Genomic DNA, 12,222 nt, shown 5'->3' on the forward strand with positions numbered 1-12,222 from the left:
CACAACCCCCTGATTCCCCCCCCCCCCCCGGTACACAGGCTCTGTTAATTTCTCAAAGACCTGGTAATTAGCCCCACATTTTATCAGTGTGACAGATTTCTCTCTCATAGGTCCTCCATCGGTACTAAACGAGTGTCAAGTTGCAGCCTAGGATCAGCCATTACTCGCTCGGGTGGTCAGATGTCAGCTGCGGGGGTGAGTGATGCGCTGATCATTATGACTAGAGCCATGTGGACATCCATGAGATGTGCTGTGCTGTGCCTTGGTTACTGCAGTTGCCGTCATAGATGCAGCCATGACAGTCTGCATCACCTGACTACCCTTGACCCAATGGTAGCATTTCGGTGGTCAGCTGACGCTGTCCACCAATGATCTGCTACCTCAGGGTATAAAGCCAGTCTCCGGACAGCAGGAAGTTGCCTCGTTGTCGCTACCTTGTTTATACTTGCCGTCACCTCATTCCAGGTTCCCGTATTGAGATACCCTCGAGTCTCTACGTGCCATCTCCTTTTGCAACAGTGCATCTGAACACCTTGCCTGTGTGCCATACAAGTGCCATCTCCTTGTGCAACAGTGCGTCCGAACACCTTGCCTGTGTGCCATACAAGTACCATCTCCTTGTGCAGCAGTGTGTCAAAGACACAGCACCTGCGTGCAGCTCCAAGTGCCACCTCTTGGTGCAGCAGTGCGTCAAAACACCTTGCCTGGGTACAGTTACAAGCGTCACCTCTTGGTGCAGCAGTGCGTCAAAAACACAGTACCAGCATACACTTACAAGTGCCACCTCTTGGTGCAGCAGTGCGTCAAAACACCTTTACCTGTGTATAACTCCAAATACCGACTCCTGGTGCCGCCGTACTTTTTCCTGAAGTATTTCTCTTGGGCCACTGTTATATTTTCTCTATTCCCATGGGTATTGGATACCTGTCCAAAGGACCGCGACCTGCCAGCTTGGTGCAGCTTGGACGGCCACTGGAGAACACCTCCCAGCAGGTTAGACTCAGCACCTTTGGTCAGGTCTCGCCAACGTCCGATATTCGTGGATGAGGAGATCTTATATACAGGCCCCACGCCTCCGATTCCTCCCTCAACCCGGGACTTCAGCTTTCACCCCCTCAGTAGGGGATTTCCCAAAGTCAAACGTGACAACGAGGTTCCATTTGACAGACTGCTATTAGACAGATACTGTATTACAGTATGCACAGGCTGTTTTACTGCTGGATAGCAGCAGGTATACAGGTATCTAGGACTGTAGGTGTGTATTGAATAATGAACTTGAGTAAACAGCACGGCTCCTGACCATGAGATGCTCCATTCATTATCTAAATTCCCACCACTGATGTTTTAATGTGGTGCAATCTGGTGAATGTTTTTACTTTAATGGGATTAGATTAAAATCTGCACAAATTTAATGTGGGTCTCAATGGGAGTTAATGCGGAATTTCGTTCTTAGCCCAAGTTGATAGAAAGTAGAGCAAAATCTTAATGTGAAGGTCGAAATGTCAATAAATAATATTGTCAATAAATAATATTACTCTTGGAGGCATTTAATTAGCATAATTTGGCCAGTAATGTTCTAATTTTTCAAGTGATTTTCTGTAAAAGGCTGAAATAAAGGTGTAATTATGTGGGACATGTATTTTGTGGGTTGTATAGATGGGAAATTAGTTTTTGAACTTGCAGCTGGAAGTTACAAGTGTTTTTCCCAATATTTTTGAATCTTGCTTAAAAACAATTAAAAATCACATTACAAACATTTTTCTGTACCCCCAAATACTCTAGAGCAGTGGTTCTCAAACTCGGTCCTCAGGACCCCACACAGTTCACTTTTTCCGGGTCACCCAGCAGGTGCACAGGTGTATTCATTACTCACTGACATGTTTTAATAGATCAACAGGTGTAGCTAATTATTTCACTAGCAATTATGTGAGGAGACCTGCAAAACATGCACTGTTGGGGTCCTGAGGACCGAGTTTGAGAACCTGTGCTCTAGAGGCTATAATTTATGAAAAAAACCACTTGCTTACTATAATTTTTCCCCTGCTAAGAAAGGTAAAAATCAGATATTTGACACCTTTAAGAGCCTAAAATACTAAATGTTATGGTATAGCACACAATACTGTTTTGTATAGTCATTGCTACAATAAATCATTACCATCCACTAGTCACAACCTGTCAGCCCATAATGTGTCAGCTCATAGGTTGCCAGGCCTTTAAAGTTTAAACCAATAACTGTTTCAAGGGAATGGGATTGAAATGCCGGTTCAACATATGCCCTACAAGATCAAGATCCCGACAGAGGCAGGTAAGTACCCTAACCTCCCCTGTCGCCCCCTAACCCTCCCTTAGTGGTGCCTAACCCTACCCTCTCCCCCTAGTGCCTATCCCTAACCTACTCCCGGGGATACCTAACCCTCCCCCCTAGGGGTGCCTAACCCTGATCTCCTCCCCCCAAACCTAACCCTAACCCCGCTAGATTCCCTAATCCTAACCCTCCCCCCCGCGGCTAATGCTAAGTGCGCCCCATACTTACATTCATCCGGGATGTCATCCTCCGCGTTCCGGTGTCGGAATTATGATAGGCGTCGGTATTTCAATGCCTATCATAAATCTCTAGCCGGCATTCCGCTGTCGGGATTGACTACATCCCAATTCAAGTTAATAACTGTACTTGCGATAGTGTGTGTGTTCATACAAGTGTTTTATATAGAGTCACAGAAGAACCTACAACCTGCAGAATGAAACTGATCTGTCAGAAACACTCTCTCGAGAAAGAACCTGGAAAAGGTGTGTCGAGCCTAACTGTGAAATGTAAGAACCAACTCCTCTTCAGGTCTTGAGGCACGGGGACTACAATTACAACAACCATAGGAAACTGATAATAAAATTGATGACAACAATGTGCAGTATTACTCAGTGTGCGTCACAGAGGTCGGTGGCATCTAGTGAGTCCAATAGACCCCCTGTGCTCACCGATGGTGCGTACCCCTGAAAAGGGGGCAGGACCTCACAGACAAGGGGGCATGGTCTTGTAGCATAACCCTGTTTCATCACTCCCAGAGATATCGGGCTGCCCCCAGAGCCTCTCCGCGCACTGCCAGCTCCTCCTCAGTGAACAACATCACAGTGGAGTGCCAGGCACCCAGTCACTGAAGAAGAGCTGGCCATTTGGTGCCACCCCCCCTTCCCAGAGGGTGACACCCGGTGCGGTCCACACCCCTGCACCCCACTAATGACGCCACTCGTTTTATTATTCTGCATTACTTGCTTAGATCCAGGAAAGCTAATATCTTAAAGTTAGATTTAAATATTTGAAACTCCTTTAAATATTGTTGTGATGTATAGTATTATTGTTTTTAAGGTTCTGGGCTCTATTTACTACAATCCGCATCGGTAATGCAGATTGTTGTGTGATATTACCGAGTGAATTCTGGCAATATCACAGGGGTTTACTACAAATCCCTTGCAGGGACAGAGCTTGCGAGAAAGCTCTGTCCCTGCGAATCCCCTCAGCACACTAGTCACAGTATTTTCGTCAAAACATACCATGACAAGTGCCCCGCGCATGCGCCGATTGGCCACCGCTGCTACCCCCCGGTGCTAAGCCTCGCCCCGGTCACCAAGCCCCGCCCCCATGATCTCGGACCCCCCGCAACCCCCCCTCTCCTTAACTACACTTACCTGCATGATCCGGGCTCCGGTGATTTCCTCCATGTCCTCCGGTAGGCTGACATCCCATACTGCACTGGGACCCTGTCAGGTGATGAACGGGCCGCAGTGCAGCATGGGAGACCAGCTGACCAGAGGGAGGACACCACCGCAGCCCCATACTCCGGTCCCTGGAATCCGGTAAGTGTGTTTTTTTAATTTTATTTTTACAGTGAATCAGCATGTGGTCTGTTTAGACCACACAGCTGATCACTGGGGCTGGCTCCGGGCTCTGCTCTTCCTGTCAGAGCAGAGCAGGAGTCCAGTAATCGATGGAGACCCTGGATAACGCCACCTCCAGGTGGCGTTATTATCACAGGGCTTTCCCCGGTATTTTTTCACAATTTATTATTAGTAACTTTGGCCAGATCACATTTCCCATTACAATTATGGGAAATGCGATATGCTTACTAAAAATAAGTGATACTTAGGGGTTGGAGTAAGTGATACTTAGGGGTTGGAGTACAATTTTACGAATTCTACTCCAATTGCCCTTTAGTAACTTTAGGTGATACTAATATAATGTGAAAAGGGTGTGAAAACACCCTCTTTCACTTTATTTTAGTAAAAATAATGTTAATAAATAGAGCCCTCTATAGTGTAGCTCATCTGTCCTGCATACAGATTTTTAAAAGCACATTATATTTTCAGACTTATGGGGGACATCCTGTCCAATCTCTAAACGATTTTCCCTTGATTTTTTCCCCTTGAAATTTTATCTTTCAGTTGGAACGATTTGCAAACTATCTTTAATAGATCAAGTGAAATTGACCTGCATGTTCAGTCGACTGACGAGACGATCAAACGACCAGCGGGAGCGTGCATCGTTGATCATTAACGACCAAACACTGCACAATTTATAAACGATTTTTAAATGATTGAACGATAACGACGTCGTTATCGTTCAATCGCCTGCAAAAATCGTGTAGTGGATGCCCCACTTTACTAAGGGGTCTATTTACTAAGCAGTGTTAGGAAACAGAGTGAAAAGTGATAAGGTGCCAGCCAATCAGCTCCCAACTGCCATCTCTCAGGCTGTGTTTGAAAAATGACAGTTGGGAGCTGATTGACTTGCACCTTATCACTTTTCACTCTGTCTCCTAACACTGCTAAGTAAATAGACCCCTGATCTACTATAAATGCATATGATAATGCACATGATATGTACAACTAAGAAACATAAACAACTCTTACAGTACATTCAAAATGGAAATGTATTTAAGAAATGTTAGTTAAAATTAAAAAAAATCTAATCTATATAAATTATAAACCGCTGCTTCCTGGCGGGTTGCAGGTACCTATTTAAAATGGCTCCCAGAGTCCGTGTAAAGCACACCAGCTTTACACTGACTCTGAGAGACATTTAAAATATTCACCTGGAATCCGCCGGGAAGCAGCGGCTTACGGAAGCCACTGCTTCCTAAATTCTTCCCTTTGTATATTGTAGGAAAAATCTATATTTTAAAAAAATTATAATTCTTAAATTATAGGACATGCATTGAAATGTATTAATGAAGCATTGTACATGACACAGGCTAAATGTGTTCAAAGCTTGCAGTGTTCTCCTATCAAGATAGCACATAACCAAGGAATTTGCTGTATTTAGATTGTTCCTTAAAGGCAATAGACCTTTAATCTGTCAATTTGTTTGTTTAAATTGAAACTAGATTATCTTACTGTATACGAGTATAACACAACCTTATTTAGTATGTCACACAAAGTACATATTTTAAGGAGCTGCACAATTGTGTATGATTGACATTCATGTCTGAACCTTTTAATTGTTCATTAGTGGTCACAACTCTACAATTAAGATCATAGGCCACACATTTATCATGTCTCTTTGATAAAATGTAAATTTATAGAGCATCTGTTACCTGCACACAGTGGAGACATCATACAGTATGGGGAAATGCATTCTATCAATTCACTAGGACCCAATGACATCCCCAGGCACTAGTTGACTAATATTCATGAGCAGGGACGGATTAAGGGAGGGGCGACTGGGGTGGTCGTCCCGAGGCCCCCACACACAGAAGGGCCCCCACACAGGGTCAATGTGACCCTGCCGAGAACAGGTGTCCAGGGTTGAGGCTCAGCAGCGGCTGTTCCACTGAATGCAGCAGCACAGTCAGTGCTGCTGCATCAGCTTTATTCTAGGGAGGAGAGGGACTGGCTCCACACTAGCGGATGCAGGGGGGGTTTCTGAGTACATAGAAACCCCCCTGACACACCGATTCCTCCTTACAGTGACTGGCCTATACGGCAAGCCCTGCCCACATATAACCACAAATCACAACATTACATCGTGGAGGGGTGGGGCCTGATGAATCTAGGTGTCCTGCCCCTGTTGCAACCAGGAATGGCTCTGCAGCAGCTGCTGCATCAAGTGAAGGTATGTTTGTGTACTGTTTCAGTGTGTGTGTGCGTGTGTATGTGATTCTGCGTGTATATGTGTCATGTTGTAGATGTGTTATGTGTATACTATGTATGTGTTAGTGTGTATGTACTGTATGTGTTAATGCGTATATATGTGTTAGTATGTATGTATTAACGTTTACATATGTGTTAGTATACTGTTTATGTGTGAGTGTATGTTATATATAAATATATATATATATATATATATATAAAAATGAAACAAAAAGCTGGCACTCCGCAATCAAGCAAAATGAAATAGCCCTGGTGCCTTCCACAGTGCTCCTGATGGAGCAGTGCATGTAAAGTCAATATAAATGGCGGCACTTACGGGTCTTGCAAAGAAGAATCACGCTGACAACTGTGTCACTCTTGTTCGACGTTTCAGTCAAGAAAGACTTTTATCAAGAACACGTGTTCTTGATAAAAGTCTTTCTTGACTGAAACATCGAACAAGAGTGACACAGTTGTCAGCGTGATTTTTCTTTGCAAGACCCGTGAGTTCCGCCATTTATATTGATTATATATATATATGTATATATATATATATATATATATATATATAATATATATAGTTATATTAAGGACCTCAGCCCCAAAGAAAATCCTGTGTTTGCCCCTGTCTTCATGTGGCTTGGAGGGGGAGAGGAGGAGGAGGAGGGGGAGTAGGCTCTGTGAGGCTTGGAGGGGCCCCCACAAGCCTTAATCTGGCCCTGTTCATGAGGTTACACATATATTTACAATGATCTGTTCCTAATAAATTGGTAGGCTGTACTGTCACAAATAACTGTTAGGATCTGTGTTTGTTTTGGACCCGGAGTGGTAACAGGAGTGGATACTGAAACAGATTTAAACTGAAAAGTGGGTTTTTTAATGGGTGAACTTGAAGACATGCACAAAGATAATATAAGTCCAGAACATAGATGGGGAGGTGATGACTTGATACTGATGTGAAGCAAGAGTGGGTAATGTCCAGGCAGTGGCAGAAATAATAAAAAGTATTTGTAATCCAAATGGTTACTGCAAGGCTGCAGACAGGTCAGGTTACAAATTGATACTAGTGTGATGAAATCCAGAGAGGTTATGGAGTAGTAGGTTAACTGATGAGTAGCACTGAGATGGCTCAGTGTAGAAACTGGATAGCTGCAGGGAGCTAGGAGTAGGGTTAACTGCACACTCAGGTCCTAGGCAGGGAGAGGGTTAATGGAAGGTGCAGGGTGGTTCCAGCAGAAGACTGGAAGCAGGCAGAGCAATGCAGGCTGCTTGGAAACTGGGATCCAGCAGGAGCACAGGTAAACAGACAGGTTTACTGGAGCACAGGAACACTCTCACAGCATACGCTGTGAAACACGTTGCACTGGCAACTATGAGGAGCTCTGAACTCCCTTAAGTACCCAGTGCAGAATCGTGATAGTTCAGAGAGAGCATGTGACACACCAGGACTGGAGCAGTTAAGTCACATGACCAGAGGCAAAATGGCAGCGCCCATACCAGAATGACACAGTGCCCGTGGAACACCTCACACAGCCAATGCCCGCCACCAGACACCAGCCCCTCCACCGGAAGGACCACGCCACAGCGCCCTCATAGGTAATACCCGTCGTTCCCTATGCTGGGAAACCCTGGTCGTGACAATATCAGCTCAATGAAAAAACTGGCTGTGCAGAGTCCCCCATATGAAGTTTGAACCCCTGCCACTATTCTATACTGGGTCCACTTTAAAAATGGACATTAAATTCATAAAATTAAATTTAGGACATTAATTTTATTATTATTGGACTAATACAATAAAACAATATTTTAAAAAGTTAAACAAATGTAAAAACTATAAGCTGCATGCAGATTTGCCATCATAGTGTGGGTAACGTCAGGTGTGGCTGCCAGTGTGCTGGGCTTTGGGACACATTCTGCCTAAGTGACTGGTTGTCCAGGCAACCTTGTGGTTTACAATCTAGAACCTTATATTAAAAGTTTTTGCATAATATAAGTTATTAGAAGTAGCCACAAGAAATCACAGCCCCCAACATGTGTCCCCCTGCCTCCCCAGTAGACAGCCCTGTGAAAGTGTACAGGTGACAGATGCATGTACTGTATGTCTGCTTCACAAATATTTGCTAAGTCCTTGGTGTCTCACAAATTTCCATAAGCAGTTATAACTTTTTGTGTTTCCCTTAAGGGAAAAAACCATGTCCCTTACCTTTCTGTTGTAAACTTTTGGCATCTTCCCTCATCAAAGAGCAGATGGTAAGGGTGAAATGTAAGCGAGTGGATGAAAGGAGACAAACAAGACAGGGAAAAATGAAGAGAGAAAGCATGAAATGATTTGTGACACAGTAAAATGAATATATGATCACCAAACAATGCTATGTGCTATACCACAGTACAACATATAATACATATAGGGCCTTATTCTGAGTCGGACGCATCAGCGGCTGCTTTTTCATTTGGCCGTTGCAGCTTACTTACTTCCTTATGCTAATACAAGAATCTGTCCACGTAACTGGAAATTTGTGTGACTGCATGTGGAAGCCTTTCACTGTTACTATCTGGTCTTGCACCCACCCCATGCCATGTGAAAAGGATCTGTCTAAAGCAGACATCCCTTTTCCGCCCACACGCTATGATCAAGCATGGAAGTTGGCTTACACGCCAATGACACTCCCATGACACTCCTACAAGATGGAACAGTTCTGTGCAATCAAATGGTCCTCCTGAAGTTTACTGCCCTGAAACAGCCTTTACACAGAAAGTGAGGTCAGTTAACAAATGGATCAATCTGTACACGTGTGCAAAGACTGATTTCTTCATTTGGCACATACTGTACACAGTATGCTGAGAACTGTCTGTGGACGCCTCAGAATCAGGCCCATAATTCTGACTTGCTATTACAAAATTGTTATTATAATGTATCTCATGTATGATATAAAGTACTTATCATTAAAATGTTTATTTTTAACCAATCCAAAATATTTTGAAAAAAACATTCAAATGTTCTCATGTAAATCATGTTATATTTTGTGCAAATGAGGTAACCTGTACCAGTATATTTTCTTTGGTTATTATGCACTACATAGACATTTACAAACGGTAGTTACTGTACCTAATGAACAGATACGGTTTTTATTTTAATGAAGTTTAATTAAATGATACATATGTTATAACATTCGAACAATTCACAATTGGAGACGTGAACATTAAAAAGTCTGAACTAGTGCTACACATCATACACAATACAGGTAATAAACATCTGCCCTGTGAAACTTACATGACAGAATTCAGCAGCACATCATTTATGCTCAGTGAACACTGAGACTATTGCAGCAGCATGAGGTCTCTGACAGATAAATCTATACTAATCGCATTGCTTGTCCTGCTATACATTTGTCTTGATTCTCACTGGTTTAAAATCTAGCCAAAACCAATCAGTTCAAAGATAGTAACAGGAAAGAGATATTTCCTGTTAATGTTGACAATTGAAATGACAAAAAAAATGTAAATAAAATGCTCTATCGCAATGTACCCTTTTGTGTGCAAATGAAACGGATGTACCCTTGTGGTTGACCATTTCTTAATCTATAGGCAATGGGTCTAGGGGTAGATTTAACAAAGCTTCTAAACATGAAAAGTGGTGGTGTTGCCCATAGCAACCAATCAGACTTTAGCTATCATAATTTCTTTATTGCATAGTCCACGGAGTGCTACACTAAGGAGAAAACCTCTTGTACTCCAATTAAATATCCAGGTATAGGCTTATTACAGCCACTTTAGGTCAGCATGCTAGAAGGTTGGATCTAGTGACTTGTCTTGAAAAAGACCCTTATGGGGTCGAAATGTCCACAGATATACTACTATGGTGATATAAATTTCTTACATTAAAGATGTTTGATTACTTGCTTTGAAAAGAATTTCAGTGAGTGCCCTCTTTTGGCTGTAATAAGCCTATACCTGGATATATATATATAGATATATATATATATACACATAGCAAGCTGCTGGCACTCCAATGGCTATAGGTGATACTTGCGCCCGGTGCCCTCCTTTTTAACTTTCCTTGCAAAGTAGGCGGCACTCCCGGCATCTTAATAATCACAACAATGCACCCGTCAAATGGTTATATATCGTTGTTTCAGAACCTTTATATATGTTCTTTCTTCAGGATGCATGAAAAAAGAACATATATATATATATATATATATATATATATATAGGTTCTAAAAACGTAGATATATAACCATTTGACGAGTGCATTGTTGTAATTATCAATATACCACCAACTGATGTGACCAGCTGCAGTTGTCTTGGATTCGTACATGACTCTTTAAATAATTAGAGTCAGTATGAGGCTCATACTTTCTTACTTTCTCAAAAGGTGATGGGAATTTGTAAAAAGCATGAGTGGAGTGCTACTTTACACCATTGGTGTTCTAATCCACATAGGGTATTTTTGTTACACCTTTTTTGGGGATGTAGTCAGCATGTGGGATGCCGATGGTCTAAATACCGGCGCTGAAATCCCGACAGGTTGGGATCCCGGCACCAATATCCTGACCGTCGGCATCCCTAATGGTAAGTATCAGGGTGCACAGGTAGGGTAGAGTTAGGTAGCGGGGTTAGGTTTAGGAATTAGGGGGAGGGTTAGAGATAGGCACCGGGAGGGAGGGTTAGGATTAAGGTGCGAGGAGGTTATGTTTAGGCACCGGGGAAGGGGTCTCAGTTTTAGGGTGAGGGGCGGGGGAGGTTAGGTTTAGGCACTAGGAAGGGGGGCGTTAGGTTTAGGCACCGGGGAGGGAAGGTTAGGGTAGGGGTTAGGGTAGTGGTAGGGAAAAGACTTACCTTGCGTTTCTATGGGTGTTGGTATTCTGGCTGTCGACAGCCGGGATATCATACCCAACCCGTTTTTCTGGCATGAGAGAACATGCACATACATCATACATACCAGGTTTATGCTATCTGTGTTGTTCTTGTTTCTATTTTTTTTTTTTTTATGTTTCCACACCGTGAAAATATATTATGAAGACCCCCCTGAAATTATCAGTAGAGATGTATTGTAACTTTAAGAACTAAAGTGGAACTTTCTTTTCTTTACAACCAAAGTTCTTCGAAAATTGGACACTCGCACGGAAGGCACTACTTCTTCACTATTGTCTCACTATTCTACTGATGACTGTCTGAATATATCATTGTCTGGAAGAACTAAGCAGCCACCTCAGTAATATATAGAGGGAGTGCTTATATATTAAGACACTTGTTGGGTTATACATTTTTCATGTACTTATTTTGTATCTAATTCTAGTAGTGCACAGTTTTTTTTAGCTATTTGCGCCACTTACACCATTTACTGTATATATATATATATATATATATATATATATATGTGAGAGCAGTGTGGTTAGGTCAGAGCGCCTTAAGGTGCTTTGAGGTGCAGAAAATGTGCAAAAATCACTGAATAAATAAATAGAGCAATAAATATGTCTAACAAATAGATCTAGACCATAAAAAAGTAAATATAAAAATACAAATTTAATAGCAGACTTCTTCCCTTGAAGAAGTCTGCTGTTGACGAAACGCGTTGGGTAACTGCACCCCACCTGACCTTATACTCCATATATATGAAATAAGATAAGCTTTTCATTTTTATAAAACTTTGTATTTATCTCTACTTTTTATTTATTATTTGTATTGTATATATAATTTTTTAACTAGTGTCATTCATGTCTTTCCATTCATGTTTTTATGTTGGTTGTTTCTATTAAATTTTTATAATTACTTTTTTATGGTCTAGATCTATTTGTTAGACATATTTATTGCTCTATTTATTTATTCAGTGATTTTTGCAAATTTTCTGCACCTCAAAGCACTTTAAGGCGCTCTGACCTAACCACACTGCTCTCACATTATTTTAAAAGTCACTGACCACGACTTAGACTGATTAGGTTGAGCTGACACCCCATTTGCTGTGGGGAGATAGGCTTTGATTCAATTGTATTATTTATACATTGTAATTTAAGGTACATCACATACCACTGGCGCTGTAAAACCTTATAGACACATATATATATATATATATATATATATATATATTGCCCTTATCTTGCA

General features: G+C 42.0%; 1 protein-coding gene across 2 annotated transcripts in view; it reads right to left on the reverse strand.

Moving 5' to 3' along the window:
• DOC2B (double C2 domain beta) overlaps positions 1 to 12,222 on the reverse strand; it is an 847,907-nt gene that overhangs the window by 496,274 nt on the left and 339,411 nt on the right. The window contains exon 3 of one of the 2 annotated variants that reach the window (XM_088449543.1): positions 8,324 to 8,347. The exons of the other annotated variant lie outside the window; for it this stretch is intronic. Coding sequence (XP_088305669.1) covers positions 8,324 to 8,347 — 24 coding nt within the window. The remainder of the gene's footprint in view (positions 1 to 8,323; positions 8,348 to 12,222) is intronic. 2 annotated transcript variants of the gene reach the window in all.

This window comes from Taudactylus pleione, unplaced genomic scaffold, assembly GCF_031769625.1.
Source record: "Taudactylus pleione unplaced genomic scaffold, aTauple2 ptg000487l, whole genome shotgun sequence".
Lineage (NCBI taxonomy): Eukaryota > Metazoa > Chordata > Amphibia > Anura > Myobatrachidae > Taudactylus > Taudactylus pleione.